Source organism: Haliotis rubra, unplaced genomic scaffold (genome assembly GCF_003918875.1).
Source record: "Haliotis rubra isolate DU_JTF1 unplaced genomic scaffold, ASM391887v1 Scf180, whole genome shotgun sequence".
NCBI classification, from domain to species: Eukaryota; Metazoa; Mollusca; class Gastropoda; order Lepetellida; family Haliotidae; genus Haliotis; species Haliotis rubra.
In genome coordinates this window covers 1,112,202-1,136,632 of record NW_025765781.1, presented here as the reverse complement: position 1 = coordinate 1,136,632, position 24,431 = coordinate 1,112,202, and the positions used below count along the sequence as shown (strand labels likewise).

The 24,431-nt window shown below is 41.8% G+C and overlaps 1 protein-coding gene across 1 annotated transcript in view; it reads right to left on the bottom strand.

The window, feature by feature from the left end:
* The window catches only part of LOC124273429, a 32,773-nt gene extending 10,736 nt beyond the window's left edge, over positions 1 to 22,037 (bottom strand). Inside the window, exon 1 of the mRNA XM_046708697.1 lies at positions 21,900 to 22,037. Coding sequence (XP_046564653.1) covers positions 21,900 to 21,972 — 73 coding nt within the window. The 5' untranslated portion in view covers positions 21,973 to 22,037. The remainder of the gene's footprint in view (positions 1 to 21,899) is intronic.
* Positions 22,038 to 24,431: the final 2,394 nt, after the last annotated feature.

The following is a 24,431-nucleotide window of genomic DNA, read 5'->3' as shown; positions in this document are numbered from 1 at the left end:
TTGATTTTATCGATTACTACCTCAGACTTATTGAGTGAATTCGAGTGGTCAGTCCACGACGACCTGTGTGGAAGTGACCATTTCCCAACAATTCTCAAACCAGTGAATCCATCTGATGTTCCTCCTCCATCATCAAGATGGAACTTTAAGAAGGCTAACTGGCCTTTATATGAAACTTTCTGTGCTGACATACTCAAACCTGAACTTTTCATGATCTTCCGGATGCCATCAAATGTTTTTCAGATGAGCTCAGACACATAGCTGACAAGTGTATCCCCAAATCCTCTGCAGTTCCTCATGTACGTAAACCATGGTTTAACGCTGAATGCAAACAATTTCGCAAGGCACGGAAGAAAGCTGAACATTATTTCCGTCGCCATCCTATGGTCCACAATTTAAACAAATTTAGAATTTTAAACGCCAAAGCACGGCGTACTTATAAACAAAATAAACGCCAATCTTGGCGAAACTATGTCTCAAACATCAATTCGCGCACGCCAATATCAAAGGTTTGGAACATGATTCAGAAAATAAAAGGTAAGGGCTCTAAATCTAGCATTAAGCATCTAAAAAATGGAGATGAATTATTAACTGATAAATCTGACATAGCAAATAAACTTGGAGAAACTTTGGCCAAACATTCTTCTTCATCAAACTATGTACCTGAATTCCAGAAATATCAAAGACAGCAGGAAAAGAAATCTATTAATTTCAATTCAGACAATGGGGAAGACTACAATGAAACCTTTTCGATACATGAGCTTCATACTGCTCTTGACCAAGCTCACGATACTGCTTCAGGAGCCGATGGTATACATTATCAACTCCTGAAACACTTACCTGAATCATGTTTAGAGACGCTCTTATCTATTTTGATGTCATTTGGACATCTGGACAATTTCCTTCGTCGTGGCGCGATGCTATAATTGTGCCCATCCCTAAACCTGGACGTGATCATACTGATCCTTCCAATTATAGGCCAATTTCATTAACTAGCTGTGTTTGCAAGACCATGGAACGCATGATAAATAATCGACTTGTTTGGTACTTGGAAACCAATAACCTTATAACTAATATACAATGTGGTTTCCGTAAAACCGTAGTACCATCGATCATTTGGTGCGCTTAGAATCTTTTGTGAAAAATGCCATAATTAATAAACAACATGCAGTGTCGATCTTTTTCGATTTTAGAAAAGCATACGACACAACATGGAAACATGGGATTTTAAAAGATTTACATGACTTTGGATTACGAGGCCGTTTGCCTCACTTTATATCCAACTTTTAAATAACAGGCAATTCCAAGTCCGAGTGGGTTCAACCCTGTCTGACCATTATAATCAGGATCAGGAGTCCCGCAAGGCAGTATTTTGTCTGTAACACTGTTTAGCATCAAGATTAACAGTTTATCAAAGGTTTTAAACGATTCAATTGATGGATCACTTTTGTGGATGATTTTAATATTTCTTGTCGCGGTAAGAATATGCATACTATCGAACGGCAAATGCAGCTGTGTTTAAATAAAATACATAAATGGTGTCTTGAAAACGGTTTTAAATTTTCTAAATCCAAAACTAATTGTATACATTTTTGTAGAAAATATAAACCGCATAAAGACCGGAACTGTTTCTCAATGGCACTCCCATCAAAGTTGTAAAGGAGGCCAAGTTCTTGGGTTTAATTTTGACTCGCATCTAACTTTTCTTCCCCATATCAAGTCACTAAAAACTAAATGCTTGAAGGCACTTTGACTTGTTGAAAGTCGTTTCCAATTCTAAGTGGGGAGGGATCAAGCTACCCTCCTACAATTATATCGATCATTGGGCACCCGTGAAGGGCCACCTCCTCGTGGTGGTGCTGGGTCACGCTAAGAGCCCTTCAACCCCCGTTGTGGACCCGGGGCATATTTGGTCCACCAACCTGTTTGCCGTGGGTTGCGCCCCTGTGTCGGTGGAGGACGGGATTCTGGTGGTTGAGGGCACTGGGAGCCAGGAACAGTGTTCCTTTGCCCAACACACCACTTTGACCCTTACTTCACCTAGACGGGTGGTAGAATGGGCCCGGTTCTACCAATCGGCTGGTCACGCCAGGCCCTGTGCATGGAGAGTATTTCTGCATCTATTTAAGATATTATTTGGTCTTGGCTCTTTAAATCGAATCCTATAATTGCATGTATCTATGAAACTGCCTAGAGTCCTATGCCAGAAGGCGGTGGCTCATGGGCCAATCTGGTTATACAGACCTCTGATTTCTGTGTTTCTTTAAGGAAAATGCCATGGGCCGAACCAGCCTGACATTTCTTCTTTTAGTGACTACAGCTTTTCATGTTTCTATTTCTGGAGTATAACACCCCTGTAGCCCTGGTGTTGCAGTGTGGCTTCCCCTGTGACACCGTTTTTGTTGACACTCGATGGCGGGTGGGGAACAGGGGTGCTGAACCATATTAATACTATCATGTCTCAAAACAATTCTTCTGGTTCCGCAAAACAAAACAAACGTCGACATGTTGAGGCTTTGTCATCTGATGATGATGTATCACCTACCGTCGTAGATTCTTGGCCAAAGTTTATTGTCATTGCTCCTGCTGATGGGGACACTCTAAAATTGAACCCTTTTGCTATTTCCAAGGGCATTCAAGGTATATGTGGTGATGTAAAAAATGTCACGCGTCTCCGAGGTGGTTCACTCCTAGTGGAATGTGCACTGCGGCAACAGTCTGTTAACCTGCTGTCCTTAAAACAGTTTGTTAACACCAAAGTTGTTGTGTCGGTGCACAAAACACTGAATTCTACTCGAGGAATTATCAGAGATCGCGCTCGTTGTTTGACTGACATGAGCGAAGAGGAAATCGCTGCTGAATTGAAAAGTCAAGGAGTGACTGCTGTCAAGCGGTTTACAAAGAAACAACATGATGGTACTATCAGCCAAAACTAACACGTATCTCTTCACTTTCTCACTTTCAGTTCTTCCTAAATCTATTAAAGCCGGCTACTTCAACATCAGTGTGGAGGTCTATATACCTAACCCACTCAGGTGTTACAACTGTCAAAAGTTTGGACACGGTTCCAAATTTTGCCGTGGCATTTCAACATAGCCGCTGTGGTGGTGCTCATGAGAGCTCAGAGTGTACAGACAACATGAAGTGTGTCAACTGCGGCGGACAGCACATGGCTTCCTCAAAATCATGTCCAATTTTCCTCCGTGAGACCAGTATCCTGAAGATAAAACACACGAATAACATCACTTATCAAGAAGCTAAAAGTTGGTACCATCTATTGGCCAGAACCTGTCTACAAAACCTATTCAGCTGCAATTTCCTCGCCTGCTCTTGTGACTAAAGTTCCTACTGTCTCAGTTTCCTGCCAAACAGTTATTTCTTGGCTCAAAACAGACCATATTCAGGTTAGTGAACTCACTCAGGTATGCCAGAGTGAGCCGGTTCAGAGGAAAGTAACATCTTCATCTCAGACAGACTCTCAACCCATACAGGAAAAACTCGTGAACTACAGCAAAGAAATGAGAATGACCCTCATGCAGACGGTAAAACTCATTTAACAAGTAAAGAAAAAGCAAGCAAAAAAAGGCGAGGGCACAAAAATTTAGAGATCGCTTCTCCTACAACAACTCAGATAGAGGTTCATAATACATTTGATCCTCTGGAGATGGACGTGAGTCCGTCCCTCCCAATCCATGGGAATAAACCCTCCTGCCCTCCCGATCTCCAATTTCACCTCCATGAGCAGCTCTAATAACATTATTCAGTGGAATTGTAGAGGACTAAATAATAATTTTAATGATATACAGTTACTTATACAAGATTTTAAAACCATCGGCATTTTGTCTACAAGAAACGTTTTTCAAGGAAACGGATCAAATTGATGTAAGACAATATTCTTCATACAACTTCTTTTCTCCTACTGGGCCAAAAGCCACTGGAGGATCTTCCATATTAATCAGGCAGGGTGTAATACACAGTCCTGTTACTCTGAATACAACACTTCAGGCTGTTGCTGTTCGTGTGACCATGCACATTGTTTTTACTTTGTGCTCTCTCTCTATATTCCCCTTCCTCCTCTGTACAGCTTGTTGATCTCCAGGCACTTTTATGACCAACTTCCTAAGCCCTGTATCATCATGGGTGATTTGAATGGCCACAACCCTCTCTGGGAGGTACACATACCAACACAAAAGGGAAAATGTTGGAAGACTTTATTTCTAATAACAATGTATGTATCTTTAATGATAATTCCAACACCTATTTACATCCTGGTACAGGGACATATTCTTCCCTTGATTTATCTATTACCGACTCTAACCTGCTGAATGAGTTTGAATGGTCAGTCCATAACGACCTGTGTGGAAGTGACCATTTTCCTACCATTCTAAAAGCCATAACTCCATCTGATGTTCCTCCAATGTCCAGATTGAACTTTACTAAGGCCAACTGGCCTTTATTTGAAATACTTGCATCAAACAACCTAAAACCGGAACTGTTTATAGATGTTGCTGACCCTGTCCAACTATTCTCTGATGAACTGAATAAAATTGCCGATGAATGTATTCCTAAGTCCTCTACAAACCCACACATACGAAAACCATGGTTTAACACTGATTGCAAAACAAGCTAGGAAGTCACGGAAGAAAGCCGAGCACTATTTCCGTCGTCATCCTATGGTCCACAATTTGGACAAATTTAAAATTTTAAACGCAAAAAGCACGACGTACTTTCAAGCAAAACTAAACGCCACTCTTGGCGAAACTATGTCTCAAAAATCAATTCGCGCACACCTATATCAGAGGGTGTGGAATATGATCCAGAAAATCAAGGGTAAGGGCTCTAAGTCTAGCATTCACCATCTCAAAGATGGGAATCAGTTATTGACTGATAAATCAGATATTGCAAATAAGCTTGGTGAGACATTGGCCAAACATTCTTCCTCATCTAATTATTTACCTGAATTCCAAAAGTATCAAAACAGCAAGAAAAGAAATCTCTTAATTTCAATTCAGATAATGGGGAAGACTACAGTGAAACCTCTTCGATACATGAGCTTCATACTGCTCTTGATCAGGCTCACGATACTGCTTCTGGAGCTGATAACATACATTATCAACTCCTGAAGCACTTACCTGAATCATGTTTAGAGACGCTCTTACATATTTTTGATGACATTTGGACATCTGGAAATTTTCCTTTGTCGTGGCGGGATGCTATTATTGTTCCCATACCTAAACCTGGACGTGATCATACTGATCCCTCTAATTATAGACCAATTTCACTGACTAGCTGCGTTTGCAAAACCATGGAACGTATGATCAACAATCGACTTGTTTGGTACTTGGAAACCAATAACCTTATAACTAATATCCAATGTGGTTTCCGTAAAAACCGTAGTACCATCGATCATTTAGTGCGTTTAGAGTCTTTTGTAAAAAAATGCTATAATTAATAAACAGCATACAGTGTCGATCTTTTCGATTTAGAAAAAAGCATACGACACAACATGGAAACATGGTATTTTAAAGAGATTTACATGACTTTGGATTACGAGGCCGTTTGCCTTACTTTATATCCAACTTTTTAAATGACAGGCAAACTCAAGTCCGAGTGGGTTCTACCCTGTCTGACCATTATAATCAGGATCAGGGTGTTCCACAAGGAAGTATTTTGTCTGTCACATTATTTAGCATTAAGATTAACAGTTTATCCAAGGTTTTAAACGATTCAATTGATGGATCACTTTTGTGGATGATTTTAATATTTCTTGTCGCGGTAAAAATATGCATACTATTGAACGGCAAATGCAGTTGTGTTTAAATAAAATAAATAAATGGTGTCTTGAAAACGGCTTTAAAATTTTCTAAATCCAAAACTAATTGTATACATTTCTGCCGTAAATATAAGCCTCATAAGGACCCAGAACTATCTTTAAATGGCACTCCCATCAAAGTTGTAAAGGAGGCCAAATTCTTGGGCCCTAATTTTCGACTCCCATTTAACATTCCTGCCACATATTAAATCCCTTTAAAGCTAAATGCCTGAAGGCACTCGATTTGTTAAAGGTTGTCTCCAATTCAAAGTGGGAGGGATCAAACTACGCTCCTTCACTTATACCGATCATTGGTACGATCTAAACTTGATTATAGTTCGATCGTATATGGTGGAGCCTGCAAAAGCAACCTTAAACTACTTGATTCTGTTCACCACCAAGGTCTACGACTCTGTCTTGGATCATTCAGAACCTCTCCAGTTGATAGTCTCTATGTTGAGGCAGATGAGCCTTCTCTTTCCCAACGCCGTATTAAATTATCTTTACAATATATTACCAAACTATATTCAAACGAATCTAATCCTGCATTTAACTGTGTCTTCAATCCTCTTTATGAGGATTTGTATAATATAAAAAGCCTTCTCTTGTTCCGCCTCTTGGGCACAGAATTAAACCATTCCTTTCTGCTGCTGGCGTTGAGCTGGAGAATATATCTCCTTCTCGTCTTTCTTCTCCTCCTTGGCAATTGGTGAGGCCAGAAGTTGACTTAACATTAACCACATTTAAAAAATCAGAAACTAATGATTTACAGTATAAACAAGAATTTAATCAATTAAGAAATAAATATAATACCTATAAATCCTTATATACAGATGGATCCAAGGATGGTGGCGCGGTGGCTTGTGCCACTGTCATTGGAGTCCAAAACAATATCTTCCAGACTACCCAATGACAGTTCAATTTTCACAGCAGAAGCCAAACGCAATATTAACAGCTCTTAAATATGTTAATAAACACCGTAAATATAAACAATATATCATCTTTTCAGATTCTCTTTCGTGTCTTCAGGCTATTAAAAATCTTTCTTGCAAACATCCACTTTTATTAGAAATTGTTGAATTGTACAATGCACTTGCTACTGGCCAATGCGACATCGTCTTTTGTTGGTTACCCAGCCACGTTGGCATTTCTGGGAACACAATGGCTGATATTGCTGCTAAGGCAGCACTCAACAAATCTGTGACACCACTTCTGATCCCATACTCTGATTACAAAGCTGCTATAAGATCTTACATCCGTGATCTGATGCAAAAGAAGTGGGACACCCAAGTAGGTATCAATAAATTACATGCAATAAAACCCTATATCGGTTACACTTACTTGGGTTGTCAGTCCAGATTTGAAGAGGTCATTATGCGACGATGTCGTATTGGCCACACTAGATATACTCCATGAGTACCTATTAAAGGAGGGATCCTCCAGTTTTGTATCCCTTGTGATGAAAGAATCACAGTCAAGCATGTCCTGCTTGACTGTGTTGAATATTCCATCACAAGGGATATTTATTTCAACGTAAAACTATGAAGGATCTTTTTAGTCATATAAGTTCTCATTTAATTATTGCCTTTTTAAAAAAATTAGACTTGCTAACTGATTTGTAAATAGATATATATTTTATTATTGGTGGTTTAAATTAGTAACTGATATTGTTCGTGGCTGTACCCTCAAAGGGGGTTGAAGTAGCGTAAAATTATTGTCCTCCTGAGAGGGTACGTAAGTCCCAAAACATTTAGTCAATTTAAGTGTACCAGGTTTTTAATCGTAGAATATGTGTACTTTTAATTTATGGCTAGGTTTCTCTTCTGTCGCCAATGGCTGAAGGGATGGTGTAAATCCAGCTAGGGTCCATGCAGGAAGCAAATGTACTGTAAGTCCCCATGGGCCCTAGTATGGTGATCTACCTTCAGTTGTTGGCGATCAATAGCCTGTTTTTTATATTGTATCGTCTTGTATAGTTCAAATGTTTTAGATTTTTGTTACTAGTTTTATATCTATACCTGTGATACCTAGTTATTTTACTGTCCTTCGTCGGCAGAATTTTATCATTTCACTTAAATTATCGATATATTTATAACTTGCTTTAGTCACGATATGGCTGAAATATTGCCGATGTGACTTAAAATCTTAACTCACTCACTCACTATATCGATCATTGATCCGTTCTAAACTTGATTATGGCTCCATCGTTTATGGTGGAGCCTGCACCAATAATCTAAAACTTTTAGATTCTGTCCACCACCAAGGTCTAAGACTATGTCTTGGTTCCTTTAGAACATCACCTGTTGACAGCCTTTACATCGAGGCTGATGAGCCATCTCTTACACAACGCCGTATCAAATTAACTTTACAGTATATTACAAAACTTTATTCCAATGAGTCAAACCCTGCATATAACTGTGTCTTTAATCCACTATATGAAGATCTGTATAACAAGAAGCCTTCCCTTGTTCCGCCTCTTGGTATAAGAGTGAAACCTTTTCTTTCTGCTGCTGGCATTGAGCTAGAACATATAGCTCCTTCCCGTTTTCTTTCTTCTCCGCCTTGGCAATTGGTTCGACCACAAGTTGACCTTAACATTAACTACATTTAAAAATCAGAAACAAATGAATTACAGTATAAACAAGAATTTAGTCAATTAAGAAATAAATATACTACATACAAATCCTTATTTACAGATGGGTCCAAGGATGGTGGCGCAGTGGCATGTGCCACTGTCGTTGGATCAGAACAATATCTTCTAGAATACCAGATAACAGCTCTATATTTACAGCAGAAGCTAACGCCATCTTAACAGCTCTTAAATATATTAATAAACACCGTAAATATAAACAATATATCATATTTTCCGATTCTCTTTCGTGTCTTCAGGCTATTAAAAATCTTTCTTGCAAACATCCACTTTTATTAGAAACTATTGAATTGTACAATGAACTTGCTACTGGCCAATGCGACATCGTCTTTTGTTGGTTGCCCAGCCACGTTGGCATTTCTGGGAACACGATGGCTGATATTGCTGCTAAGGCAGCACTCAACAAATCTGTGACACCACTTCTTATCCCATACTCTGATTATAAAGCCAACATTAGAACATACATCCGCGATCTAATGCAAAAGAAGTGGGACACCCAAGTAGGTATTAATAAATTACATGCAATAAAACCCTACATTGGTTACACCTACTTGGGTTGTCAGTCCAGATTTGAGGAGGTCATTATGCGACGATGTCGCATTGGCCATACCAGATATACTCATGAATATTTATTGAAAGGCGAAGATCCTCCGTTTTGTATCCCTTGTGATGAAAGGATCACGGTCAAGCATGTCTTGCTTGACTGCATTGAATATTCCATCACAAGGGATATCTATTTCACATCCAAAACACTGAAGGATCTTTTTAATAATGTCAGTTCTCATTTAATTCTTGCATTTTTAAAAAAATTAGATTTGTTGACTGATTTGTAAATAGTTAAATATTTTATTATTGGTAGTTTATATTAGTAACTGAGATTGTTAGTGGCTGTACCCTCAAAGGGGGTTGACGTAGCGTAAAATTATTGTCCTCCTGAGGGGGTACGTAAGTCCCAAAACTTTCAATGTCAATTTAAGTGTACCAGGTTTTTAATCGTAGAATAAGTGTGTTTTTAATTTATGGCTAGATTTCTCTTCTGTCGCCAATGGCTGAAGGGATGGTGTAAATCCAACTAGGGTCCATGCAGGTAGCAAAAGTAATGTAAGTCCCCATGGTTCCTAGTATGGTGATCTACCTTCAGTTGTTGGCGATCTATAGCCCGTTTTAGATTGTATTGTCTTCATAAATAAAATAGTTTTACATGTTCATGCTAGTTTTAGACTCCATCTGTGATACTCTAGTTATTTTACAGTCCTTCGCTGACTGATTCTTTAGCAACTTTAATTTATTATTTATATAAAACATCTCGTCACTATATGGCTGAAATATTGCCGATGTGACGTTAAATATTAACTCACTCACTATACCGCCGCTTCTTGTGTGGTCGGCCTTTCAAATGCGCCCTTGTTCAGTCTTTGCCTTATCGCGTCTTTGTTTGCTTCTAACTCCGTTATACCTATCTGCAACAAACCTGTATTGGTATCATTAGAAAGCTCTTTTGACGTCGGTGACGGTGGTGAACACAGATTGGATCTATCCTGAAAATAAACTATATATTGAACAATTTGTTTGTAAAATCGTCATGTTTTGCTATATTTCCGCAGGAAATCCTATATAACTTTTCTGTCCAAAGACAGAAATCAAATTGGCTTATATTGCCAGAAATCCCATTCAATGGCGGAGGTGCATGCAAAGGGCGTTTGTCAACCCTTCAAATAAAGTATTTATTAACTTTTAAAATGCATAGTACTCTCAGGCGAAAGTCTAACTATCCAACGTATTTACGGGGTATTCTTTATATAGGGGACAAGAGCCAGGTTGGCCACTGGCTCAGAAATTTGCCTATGTTCCCGGGCAAGACGATGCGACGGGCACGGCGATGTGAAAATTGTGACGCTGCCGTCCACGTCTGCCGACGGAGGTCGGAAAGATGGGGGACCCGAGGTAGTGCATAAGCGGGATAATTCCGACCTCCACCATGATCAAGCTTTTCGTTGCCTTGGTGTTTAGCTTGTGTAACGGCGCGCGACGTTGCTCATGCTATTCGTCATTGGTTCTCCCGAAGATGCTCGATGCGGCCACGGTGTAGCAGAACTGAAACACATTGAGTCCCGACAGGGGCTCAGAGGCGACTTGACAGTAAGCAAGCGCAAACGGTGGTTGATTTCTCCTGGAAGCAGGACGAAATGATGGTGTTGCATGGGAGTGAAGGGGCGACCCTTTTAGAGGAGAGGAATTAGCGGCGGAACGGTAGCTAGCGCAGGCAAACCAGTTCGAGTCCCGGCAGGCGCTCAGAGGCGACTTGGCAGTAAGCAAAAGCGCAAACGGTGGTTGATTTCTCCTGGAAGCAAGACAAATGATGGTGTTGCATGGGAGTGAAGGGGCGACCCTTAGAGGAGAGGCATTAGCGGCGGAACGGTAGCTGGCGCAGGCAAACCAGTTCGATCCCGGCAGGCGCTCAGAGGCGACTTGGCAGTAAGCAAGCGCAAACGGTGGTTGATTTCTCCTGGAAGCAGGACGAAATGATGGTGTTGCATGGGAGTGAAGGGGCGACCCTTAGAGGAGAGGCATTAGCGGCGGAACGGTAGCTGGCGCAGGCAAACCAGTTCGAGTCCCGGCAGGCGCTCAGAGGCGATTTGGTGGTAACTGTGCATGATTTGCCGTGTCAAATCTTTGCAATTCCCTAAGGTGTGGCATATGGGAAAGAGAGGTATTTTGCTGTAGTGTCTACAGCTATGTATGCGAGTCACCCAATTGATGGGTAGGCGCAATGGCATTACACGCCAGACGGACATTGACGTTTTCTGACGTTTGTTATGCATGTTGATGTAAATTGTAGTATGTATTGTTCATCACGTGTAGCAGCTCCACTGCCATTGTCAACAGTACCTGAAGAATTCACAGAGATCTGATCTACCACGACGACCTTCCTGCGTAGACTCAACTCGCGCCATCACAGCAATCGGACTTTGAAATCAAAGTTGTATCTTTCCAGGTTTAATGTTTCGTATTATATATTTGTGCTGACATGTTTGAATCATCTGTCCATTATGCAATTGTTAGAGTATTGAATGCGTGAGCTATGGTTATCCATCTGGGTATATGACTGTGATGCACAAATGCTTCGTCATGAAAGTACAAGTTAACACTGTCTCGCTCTAAACTAACACTAACCACAAACCGATGTAACATAAAACTAGCGTGAAAAGGCAATAAGTCATCTAAAACGCTAGCCTAAAACCGACATAAACTTAAAAAAAAAACATAAATGTCTACGAACTAGCCCGGATATTTGTCTTCAATTCCACCTGGTGTGATGGCGAACTGAAAATTTGCTATGTTTGCACTTGGTTTGATGTTGTCTGGAAGGATGAATAAAACGTTTTTCATTGCTGCGCTTAGCCGTGGTATTGTCTTCAATTCCACCTGGTGTGATGGCGAACTGAATTTTTGCTGTGTTTGCACTTGGTTTGATGTTGTCTGGTTTTTCATTGCTGCGCTTAGCCGTGGTATTGTCTTTAATTCCACCTGGTGTGATGGCGAACTGAATTTTTGCTATGTTTGCACTTGGTTTGATGTTGTCTGGAAGGATGAATAAAACGATTTCTTTGCTGCGTTTAGCCTTGGTATTGTCTTTATTTCCATGTGAAGAGAAAACGGAGACACGTTTTTTGTGATATTTAATTCTTATTGTTGGTTACTAAAGGTCACCTTCACACAATTACATTCCTAAAGTAGCTTCCTAGTGAGTTCTTACTCACCTCATTGTCTTCAAATGAGCCTTGATTGGCGTCACGTTTGCAGAGGCACTTGTTGTGGTGGGGCACACAGGCTCTGCTCTGATGTTTTGATTGTAATGCCTAATCCGAGAGTTTCTGAGTGAGACATGGAAGCCAACCAAGTGGCGGGAATTACGACTGAAAGCGCCAATCGTTGATCGGTTGTTTAATCGCATATGTGAATGGGATGAGTGAGTCGTGTCAGGTTTAAGCTACCAACCGGCCTTAATCCATGAATGATTGATTGACTCTGTGACCTCAATGCAGAGCTTAATACAAACACTTTTCAATCGCTTGGGCTATATATACCTAGCAGTCAGATACAAGCATCACGGCACTTGTGCTAACATTGTTTGACACAACACATTGTTGAAGACTTCATTCAAGCCATGGCCTACACACTTTTTAAAGGTCCTGTTTCAAAGCCCGTCCACTTTGCCATCCTGGGACATAGCTTCGTGCGGCGACTTGATCAAGTCTGTCCCCCTCCACGTGGCATCATCACTTCCGTGCGTGGGATAGGAGGGGCGACTGTCGCCGGATGAAAGCAGTGGTGGATGCCCTTGATGCAGGTTTCCAGGGCATTGTTTTCTTTCAAGTGGGAGAGAACGACGTGTCGGCGTCAACTGATCCTCAGAACCTGGTTGAGGACTTGCTGGATCTTCTGGACTACCTTCGGTGGAAACGGCCGGGCTCCAGAGCAGTGATAGGAAGTCTGTTCCCGAGGGTAAAACCAAGGAACATGACGGTCTCTGCCTACAAGCGGAAGGCGGAGGAGACGAATCGGCGCTTGAAGAGGATGTTGCGACGCCGTCTGGATGCCACCTTTTGGGACCACAGCCAGCACATGAGGATGGGACCTGCACTGTTAGGCAAGGATGGCGTCCACTTGACGTCAAAAGCCAATGCCCAGTTCTGGCTTTCCATTCGTAAGTGTATGTGTAGGTACGTTTACGCACATGCCCTGTCCGGTAGATCATCATTTTATCGTAATTCCCAAACTCTATAATTGTCGTTTCGGCCCATTGTGTTGATATACAGCAGTGGCAAAAGGGTTCCGCGTGTGAGACGATCAGTGCAAACGGGACGCACAGATCAGTCAAATCTGAGCGCACGGGGCTTAGCTTGGGATGGCTTTAAGGGTGGGAAAACGTGACGACATCCGCACGTGTCGCACATGACGTGAAAGCTAAGACCCGGGGCTTTCGATCCATAGTAACGACAAAACCCTGTGGTCGATGTACGAAACATGACAAGCATCTGCAGCGTGAAATACGGCCGTAAATCGGGTCAAATCGGGCTTAAGAGCGCCTCGGCTTCGAACCCGTTAAAGACAGGTCACTTCTGATGATACCACCAGTTGGCCCTGGGAACCAGCTTCACGTCGATGTGCAACATGTCAATGGGTTGTGTATATTTGTCGTCCACGCGACGTATAAAAGATGATCGCAGAGCAGGGCTCTTTTCTTGGTAAAAAGACATGTCTGTATCAGATGGCCCAATGGACGTGGACGTCCAACCAGGTGCCCCACGTCCACCCCGTGACGATCCCAGGTGCCTTGTGCACGTGGCAACATTTTCATATATGATATGCGTGCATATGTTTCTTTCTCCGGGTGCGAGACGATTAGTGCAAGCGGGATGCAGAGATCAAACCCCATTTGATATGAAATCTGAGCTGTTTTGGCTCCCGTCACACGCACGGGGCTTAGCTTCGGGGGGCTTTAAGGGTGGGAAAACGTGACGACAATCGCACGTGTCGCACATGACGTGAAAGCTAAGACCCGGGGCTTCCGAGTCATAGTAACGACAAAACCCTGTGGTCGATGTACGAAACATAACAAGCATCTGCAGCGTGAAATACGGCCGTAAATCGGGTCAAATCGGGCTTAAAAGCACCCCGGCTTCGAACCCGTTAAAGACAGGTCACTTCTGATGATACCACCAGTTGGCCCTGGGAACCAGCTTCACGTCGATGTGCAACATGTCAATGGGTTGTGTATTTTTGTCGTCCACGCGACGTATAAAAGATGATCGCAGAGCAAGGCTCTTTTCTCGGTAAAAAGACATGTCTATATCAGATGGCCCAATGGACGTGGACGTCCAACCAGGTGCCCCACGTTGACCCCGTGACGATCCCAGGTGCCTTGTGCACGTGGCAACATTTTCATATATGATATGCGTGCATATGTTTCTTTCTCCGGTGTGAGACGATTAGTGCAAGCGGGATGCAGAGATCAAACCCCATTTGATATGAAATCTGAGCTGTTTTGGCTCCCGTCACACGCACGGGGCTTAGCTTCGGGGGGCTTTAAGGGTGGGAAAACGTGACGACACCCGCACGTGTCGCACATGACGTGAAAGCTAAGACCCGGGGCTTTCGATCCATAGTAACGACAAAACCCTGTGGTCGATGTACGAAACATAACAAGCATCTGCAGCGTGAAATACGGCCGTAAATCGGGTCAAATCGGGCTTAAAAGCGCCTCGGCTTCGAACCCGTTAAAGGCAGGTCACTTCTGATGATACCACCAGTTGGCCCTGGGAACCAGCTTCACGTCGATGTGCAACATGTCAATGGGTTGTGTATATTTGTCGTCCACGCGACGTATAAAGATGATCGGAGAGCAGGGCTCTTTTCTTGGTAAAAGACATGTCTGTATCAGATGGCCCAATGGACGTGGACGTCCAACCAGGTGCCCCACGTCCACCCCGTGACGATCCCAGGTGCCTTGTGCACGTGGCAACATTTTCATATATGATATGCGTGCATATGTTTCTTTCTCCGGGTGCGAGACGATTAGTGCAAGCGGGATGCAGAGATCAAACCCCATTTGATATGAAATCTGAGCTGTTTTGGCTCCCGTCACACGCACGGGGCTTAGCTTCGGGGGGCTTTAAGGGTGGGAAAACGTGACGACAATCGCACGTGTCGCACATGACGTGAAAGCTAAGACCCGGGGCTTCCGAGCCATAGTAACGACAAAACCCTGTGGTCGATGTACGAAACATGACAAGCATCTGCAGCGTGAAATACGGCCGTAAATCGGGTCAAATCGGGCTTAAAAGCGCCCCGGCTTCGAACCCGTTAAAGACAGGTCACTTCTGATGATACCACCAGTTGGCCCTGGGAACCAGCTTCACGTCGATGTGCAACATGTCAATGGGTTGTGTATTTTTGTCGTCCACGCGACGTATAAAAGATGATCGCAGAGGAAGGCTCTTTTCTCGGTAAAAAGACATGTCTATATCAGATGGCCCAATGGACGTGGACGTCCAACCAGGTGCCCCACGTCCACCCCGTGACGATCCCAGGTGCCTTGTGCACGTGGCAACATTTTCATATATGATATGCGTGCTTATGTTTCTTTCTCCGGGTGCGAGACGATTAGTGCAAGCGGGATGCAGAGATCAAACCCCATTTGATATGAAATCTGAGCTGTTTTGGCTCCCGTCACACGCACGGGGCTTAGATTCGGGGGGCTTTAAGGGTGGGAAAACGTGACGACAATCGCACGTGTCGCACATGACGTGAAAGCTAAGACCCGGGGCTTCCGAGTCATAGTAACGACAAAACCCTGTGGTCGATGTACGAAACATAACAAGCATCTGCAGCGTGAAATACGGCCGTAAATCGGGTCAAATCGGGCTTAAAAGCGCCTCGGCTTCGAACCCGTTAAAGGCAGGTCACTTCTGATGATACCACCAGTTGGCCCTGGGAACCAGCTTCACGTCGATGTGCAACATGTCAATGGATTGTGTATAGTCGTCGTCCACGCGACGTTTAAACAACAACACCCACCGTGTCTGGCCCGTGATATAGGGCTTTATCACGCAACCCGCTAAAATCTTTACAACGAGGCCCGGTATTCAAACAGAAATGGCGCAACACTGCTGTGTGCCGACCTGCAGTAACGACTCCCGCTGTCCGTCTGGAAGCAACCTGTCATTCCATAATATCCCAAAGGATCAAAACCTACGCAAACGCTGAATAATAAGTATCAGACGCGATGAAGGGCCATGTTTCTACCATTCTTTCATAAATGATGCAATGTAATTTATGTGAGAATTCAGAATCACTGAAAAAAAACTCTTAAGTCTGCTGTCTAAATTTTATCTTTGACTTATCTTTGTTATTTTTCGTAACAAAGCTAAGACATCATTCATAGCTGTCAGTAAATGGTGTTATCTGTCAAACAACTAAAACCTATTTCTGTTTTTTGAAGACAAGTATCCTACAGTTCACAGAGTTTGAAAAATGTTCACATTTTTCACTTCTACACCAAGTTACTCCTTGTTCATGTAACAGATACAAACAAAGAAGAATTTCAAAGAGACTCCGTTCCTATTCCTAATGCAATACTCCTTGTAACTTTAAGTAGTATCGGTATACATCATTTCTTGTGGCAATACATCGATGTATCGTGGACCCTCATGATATAAATATCCTGATATATTGCCTAAATGTGTTTTGTATCAATGCACACGTTTTGCATAGTTGACTGCAAACATCTATAACAATTAATCGTTACACCACTATTGCACCGTCAGAAAAAGGAACTACACTACATGAAGTATAATGATTAATAATGAAAATAAGGAGCAAATTAGAAACATCCATTTCTGACTTGAACACTAATTTCACCATTGAGGGGAAACTGCACCAATCAACGACAATTTCAATGGTAGAAATTTAATTTAAGTCAGAACATAGGCCCCAGTGCAGTTTCATCGGCACAAACACCTACCCTGTTGGCCTATGAATCATTAAGAATTTGTACTTATCATAGTACATAAATGAGTTTATAAGAATCAATACTTGAGATATCCTGCAGCAATATAATCATAACAAACTTTCTTTTTTGTAATGTGAAGCATAATTATGCACCATTGTATGACATATTTCTCACAATATTAATACTTTTATATTATAATGAATAATGTATTCACTGAATATAAGGAATATAGTAATGACAATAATACACTGAGTCAAAAAGAAACTTCACATTCTTTCTTCAGGGCACTATAAAAGAACAAGAGATGGTAAGATGGTTAAATTGTTATTATTTCATTGCTGAGATCTGTGTGATGTACTCGATACACTGACAGTGCCATAATCAGTTCCATTAGGCTACACCGCCGTTCCAAAGATGGGTATACAGAATGTCAAGTCACAAGAATAAAAATGCGAAATTTCTCAGATGAATATCGTGTATGGCCGCCCCGCGCATTCACCACTGCCAAACACCGTCTCCTCATCGACTGCCTGATGCTTGTGAACACGTGGTTGGGGATTCTCCGCCATTGCTCTTGCAAGGCAGCGCCAATTTCCTGCAAATTCTGAGGTTGGTTCCTAAGACCACGAAGCCTTCTCCCAAGTGCATCCCAAACGTGCTCTATTGGATTAAGGCCAGGGGACCTCGATGGCCAGTCCATGACGTTGATTCCAGCGTTTTGAAGGAAATTTCGTGGCAACATCAAGGTATGCGGCCGAGCATTATCATGCTGGAACTGTAGACCTGGGCTATGAGCCGGAATGAAAGGAACGAGTTCAGGGGTGAGCACCTGGTCGCGGTAAGCAGCAGCTGTGAGGTTTCCACGGATGACCAGAAGTCGGGAACGGTTGTTCCCACAGAAAGCACCCCACACCATGCAACTTCCGCCCCGAATCTGTCGACTTCCTGTACACAACAGTGGGCATACCGTTCACGACGTCGTCTCCAGACTCTATGCCTGCCGTCCGCGAATCTGAGGGTAAACCTGGATTCATCGCTAAAGACGACTCGATTCCAGTCTCTGGGTCCACCGGAGGTGACGTTTGGCCCACAGCAGACGTTGACGTTGAGGAAACGGCGTCAATATTGGCCCACGATATGGACGTCGAGAATGGAGATTGGCAGCCCGCAACCGATTTCGAATGGTCTGTGAGGACAGTCGACCTCTAAACATCTCAGCCCTGGTTCGTGTAGCCAGCAGAAATCTGTGACGTAGGACGATTTGACGGTCTTCTGCTCGTGACGTCACACGTGGACGACCCGACCTTGGGAGATCAGAAGTGGTGTCAGTTTGTTGTAGACGACCTCACAAGTCATACACAGTACGACAGCTGCATCCCATTGCTCTTGCGACGTCAATAACTGATCTTCCCGCTTGCAACATGCCAACGGCACGTTCACGTTGCACATTTGACAATCGTGGCATTTCAAGTACCGTTAGAAATGTGGTTTAAAAGTGTTTTTTCAATTCTTGAGGCCAATGCAAACACGTGCATATGAGGAAAACTTCGATGCGAAGATCATGTGATCGACTGCACGTGCAAAACCTGATTTGGCACTAACATCATTTGCACGACGAATGGATGAGTTTGAGTGGGTTTTGCTAACGTTTTTCTAGAGTCTAAAGATAGGGATCCCATTTCGGATACATAGATGTATCATCAGAGTAAAATTATTCATTACTTTTCAAATTACATTTTGTGAAGTATATTTTTGACTCAGTATATTATGCATACTTTGTCCTTTTTGTACTTGTTAAACCAGTGTTGTGCTTATGAAACACTTTCTCATCACAACACATTTTTCACTGCAAACCCATGAACAGCATTGAATAAACTTGAAACATTTGTTTTTAAATACTGCACTTTCTTTAATATTTTCTTTTATCGTTTTCAATAGTCATATATTTTGATGATTTCAAATCCCATGGAGAGGAGATACATGTCATGTAAACAATAAAATTATTGATAAAATGCCAACTCTGGTCTGTATTCATGTCATCTGTAGATAGACACACACAAGATCACTTACAATTGCAAAGATGTGGCAGGTAATGACTGAAGTAGAAAATGTCTAATGTTATTTTGATATCTTCCCATTTCCCACATTCTCTCAGATGAAAGTCACTTTTAAACATGACAAAAAAGTCACACCACTTAGAACCAGTTAGTGCCATCTGTCCCATGACTTGACAGTAATATTTGTCTGATAATCTGAGTTTGTACACTCCATTCACCAGATGTAAGTACTTCAGTTCTGTGATAGAGTCAACACTTGATGGACATTTTATTTCAAGCAAACCAAATGTTGGATGGGATGTCGGATCATAGACTCTACGGTCTGGTGATGTGCCTAAATTGGGGCAACTTGGATTTATAACAAAACCACATTTGAAAACATTATTGTTAGTCCTTTCAGCATTACACTTTGCTGCAGTTTGCTCTTGTTCAATTCCATACTTCATAGCATCTGTCACAATATTTTTCCTCTTCGTTTGACACTTTCTTCGGACAAAGTCTGTCAGTAAGCTTGTGAAAGTCACCTTTTCTGGAATAAACAGGTTTGAAATTTGAAGATGTCAATTTATCTGAGTGCAAATCATGCCACATGTCACTGTCAGATTCCAACTTCTATTTCAACTGAATCTTCCTTTGAAATGTTCAATCCATCAAAAACATCTTGCTGACCATGTGTCAAAACTGTTGATATATTTCATACAACATCTGGCAATGTGAACGTAGGAGCATCCTTAATGTGTGGATGATTGGAAATAATGTCAGATTCCATGTTAATTTCTACAGGAGGTTGGTATTACAGAAAACATCCCTTAGGAACTGGACCAAGTTCACTGTCAACCATTTGTATCTCTGCAGATGGTAAACATGATCTAATTTGAGCTGATGAGTTCACATTTTCCAAATTTTGAGAAAGTGTTGAAGTAAATTCTTGACATGGTAATTGTGACATTATAGGATTATAAAATGTGGAATGTACTGCTTGAATTCTTCTCACGTTGGCTGGTTTTGATGTTGGAAATTTAACTTTTTTTATCTTTATGTCACTTATTTTCTTCGGCACAATTCCTTTAGTTCTTGGAACATGCCAGGCTTGATGTAAAGATGTTTTGCTGATTATTGAGGGGAGAGTCGTGAATCCGGACATATTGTGTAATGGTGAAGAAGATATAACAAACCATGTATGTGGTTGCAGTCCCCTGCACCAGCCTTACATGAACATGAACAGTTACTAATAGTAATACCATCACAATCTTCATGCTGGGTAATCTTAATATTCAGTGTATGAGGGAAATCATTCTTCTTCATTGATTTCAAACACTTGGCTCTAATGAAGCTTCCATCACATGCTGTCCGCACTGCAATTAATAAAGAGAGTTGGTTAATAAATCTAAAAAAAAAATTTGTCAAGTGAAAATTACATAGCTTTTTGAATCACTGGATAATCATCTTAACATCTTGATGAATTTACCACAGCCTGAGTAAAACTGATTGTTCGGTTTAGGTATTTAAGTGTAGATATTTTATATGATAAATGAAAAAATTGAGCATAGCTTCCGCGTGCCTGGTTACCTGCTCAGTTGATGGAACATAACTGTTCAGAGAGTTTAATTAATTTTTTGTACCATCATCAATAAAAAAACTGAGCATGGCTTCCGCATGCCGGGCTACCTGCCCTGTCGAGGGAACATAACAAATTTGGTTCAGTATAATACATGTATATATGTAGTGGGCTACCTCTCATATCACTCTTACCATGGCTCTAAGATAAATGATGTGTTTCATGAAAAATCACAAATTATGATAATTTCCTGTAAAGAAGATGTTTCATTAAATGTATATATTCGGGATATTTAACAATATATAAGAAAAATGAAAGGTGATATGTCATCAAGCTGTTGTCACATGAATTGAATCTGACATAATAATTTGAACTGCATTTATCCATGTAAATATTGTTTATCATAATTAGGCCTTTCAAAGTATATCCTTATGTATAATCAATATGTAATATTCCACATCGGTTTCGCAGAAATGATGAAAAAAAACACGGTACTTGCACTTCAAACAGGCATATTACTATTGTTACGAGTACACCAAACATGAAATGTCAAAAATTCTCTCACAGTGTTTACCTTCAACATCGTGAATGTAAGATTCAACAAAATTGCTGTAAGCTTTCTTGTGGATAGCTGTTGGAATGCAGCAGTTCGTCGTCCATGCTTCAATGTCGGAATATTCGACAGCTGGTAGAGATTTCAGACTTCTTGTCCACTGTGGCAGTGACGTGCCGTAAGATGACATTTCTCTAGCAGACGATGGATCCACGGGGCGGAAATACCAGTAAACATTGTGTATACCGAGCTTCGTTTTCGCAAGTAATGGCCGACGCGTGAGAAAGGAGTATAGAGGAGCATGGAGTCTAGCAAGTCATATTTCTGTGCGAATAAAGGTGTAGGGTGTGATGAGATCAGGTATGGCAATTTCTTCCAAATTGCCCCTCAATGGTGTATCCCAGAACCCCATCGTATGATTATGAGTATGATGAGAGTAAAGTATGTGTGAGGGATAGGTTGGCATTGACTGAGTTTAATGTTCGAGACACTATGCAACATTTCACTCCCTGGTTTAGAAACGTTTTGGGGCACTGATATTGCATTTGAAGCCCAAAACCGCTGAACCAGTGTCCTCTGTTGTACAATATAACAAACTGGAAATGTACTGCATACAAAGAGTCAATAAACAAAAAAGGGCAAGTTTCGCCATACAGATTTACTGGGGATATAATTTAACTAGTATAATATACACCTGCATAATCTACAATGTATGTTGCAAGATCTCAATTAAGGGAAACCGAAGGCTACTCACTGGCTCTGAGGGAGCAGGTGTAAGGGCAGATAATTTCCCGGATGTTGGCGTTCATTTCACATCGTCCTGTCATGGCATACCGACCGCAGAAACAGTCAGACTCTCCAGATTCTCCTTCAAATATGTTTGTTTTAATATAATAATACATGGATGACATCGAGTGAGTGAATGAGTTAAAATTTAAAGTCACATCGGCAATATTTCAGCCATATCGTGAATAAAAACAAGTAATAATTCTAGAATACACATAGGTAAATGTATTAAAAAACCTGTACACGAGGGACAGTAAAACCAACAAGAACATCACAGATATGAATATAAAACTAGTATGTAAATCTAAAACAGCTTAATTTCAGAAGACAATACAATATAAAAACATACCACATATTGCCAACAACTGAAGGTAGATCACCATACTAGGGGCCATGGGAACTTACAATACATTTGCTTCCTGCAAGGAGGGATGACATCGAGCTCCTTGCCAGAGGAGATGCCAATTTGAAAGAACAGGTTCTCCTTCTCGATTCCTTTTCTAATGATATTGGCATGACATTTGGTCTCGGCAAATGTAATACTCTTCATGTGAAACGTGGCAAGGTTATTAATGATGGATTCGATTAAGTTACAGGAGGGAGGAGTTATTGAGCATCTTGTGGAAGCTCAGGCCTACACCTATCTTGGAATGCAAGTTCTAGACAAGCTCCAGAATGCCCAAATTCAAGAAAAACTTCGGGCCGAGTATAAATAGTGTTTAAAGAAAATCTGGAATTCAGAGCTAAATGCTCGAAACAAGGTCAAAGCCACCAATATTTGTGTTGTGCCAGTCCTTTCCTATTCCTTTGGAGTAGTTGATTGGACGAAACAAGACATCCAGAGTCTTGACCGCCTGACCAGAAGGATCATGTCTGATAACAGAGCCCACCACCCTCGTTCCTCTCTTAACCGTTTATACATGCCAATCAATTCTGGAGGTCGGGGTTTGATTAATGTATCGGATTAATTAATTAATCGGATGATCCTCTGGTGATGCATGTGAAGACTCATGGTGAAAGCAAGGAATTCCACAGCTATTTTAAGCGTGCTAAGGTTGTTGGACAGAATCTGAAATTCGAGGTTGAGTTTGTTGATGGAAATGTACTGCTTGACGGTACAGCAATGGGAGTAAACTTGGTGAAGACCTTCACCAAGTCTGCCCAGAGCCGGTCATTTGTGGAGAAGCTTCCTGAGAAACCATTCCATCGTGTATACATGCAGTGTGTGGAACAGAATAGTAATCCAACCGACTCCAACGCCTGGATGAAGTCGGCTGGTCTCAGATGTAAAACTGATGGCTTTTCGCTGCTCAGGACCAGTCACTTCCCACTCGTAATCGCCAAAATGTGATTCCTAAAGAAAATATTATCATGAAATGCCGACTGTGTAATGAATGGCCTTCCTTGGTACAAACAGCATATCTTAAACGACATGATGGCAAGGCTCACTCCTTTTACTATCGTCTTCGCCATGCCTGTGGATTTGACTCCAAGGTACATCCATGGTACGACCCTGAACATGTCCACGGCGTCATGGAAAATGATGCTTTCAATGTTTTGTGGTATAGTCCTATATAGAGCCTTAGAAGAATTCCAGCCAACAAATTTCATATTGTCCTTTTTGATGAGGCCCATGAATTTATTTATATATCATTGAATTTTCTATCCCTTTTTGCCAGTAATGTGATTGGCAAGATTCAGGAAAAGCATGCTAAATATGCGGACCTCGCCTTTGAAATGTCTCGCTTGCATCCCAAGTACACTGTCGTCAGGCTCCCCATTGTTCTTGGTGCCCTTGGTTTAGTACCTCCTGATATCTTTGCGCAGATCAGGAGAGTCAAGAGATCAGGATAGTGCCTGGATTGTCCACTGGGAGCACAGCCCTTCGGACACTCTGGGTAATGCAGAAAGTTGCAGTGTTGGGGAGTCTACATTTTCTCCGGAATGTTCTTGGTGGGTTCAGCAAGGCAGCGTTTCCTTGGAGAAGTCTCACTCGCTGTCTGGGCTGCGTGTAGAAGGGGCAAGGGCCCTGAGCCTTACCAGCCTAGCTCTGCCAGCATCACCCGAACCCTCTCTGCTGCATTTTCATCTTACTGTGTAAAACATAATAGTTCATTTATATAGCACCAATGTGACTAGTTGCTCACTGGACGCTGTAATCAGAATCTGATTATTATTATTACCCCAGATAACCCAAGCTGCCTGTTAGGCGCTAGAAGGTTATAGTCACATGACTTTATCCAACCACGTACCCTTTTTGTGCTGAGTGTACAGAGGCTGGGTTTGCAGACTGAACATGGTATATGGTGTTTACATTCTATCCAGTTCTCCCTTGAAGAGGTCGTATTCGCTGGTATTGCTATGTCTACAAAGTGTAAAGGACCTTGAGGTGATGGTGACTCCCATAATAACATCTGCATGTGTCTGTGAATCAGTTAATCCCCTTTATGGATATCTATAACATAAAGAGTCTACTCTTACTCAACCCTTGGAATACGAA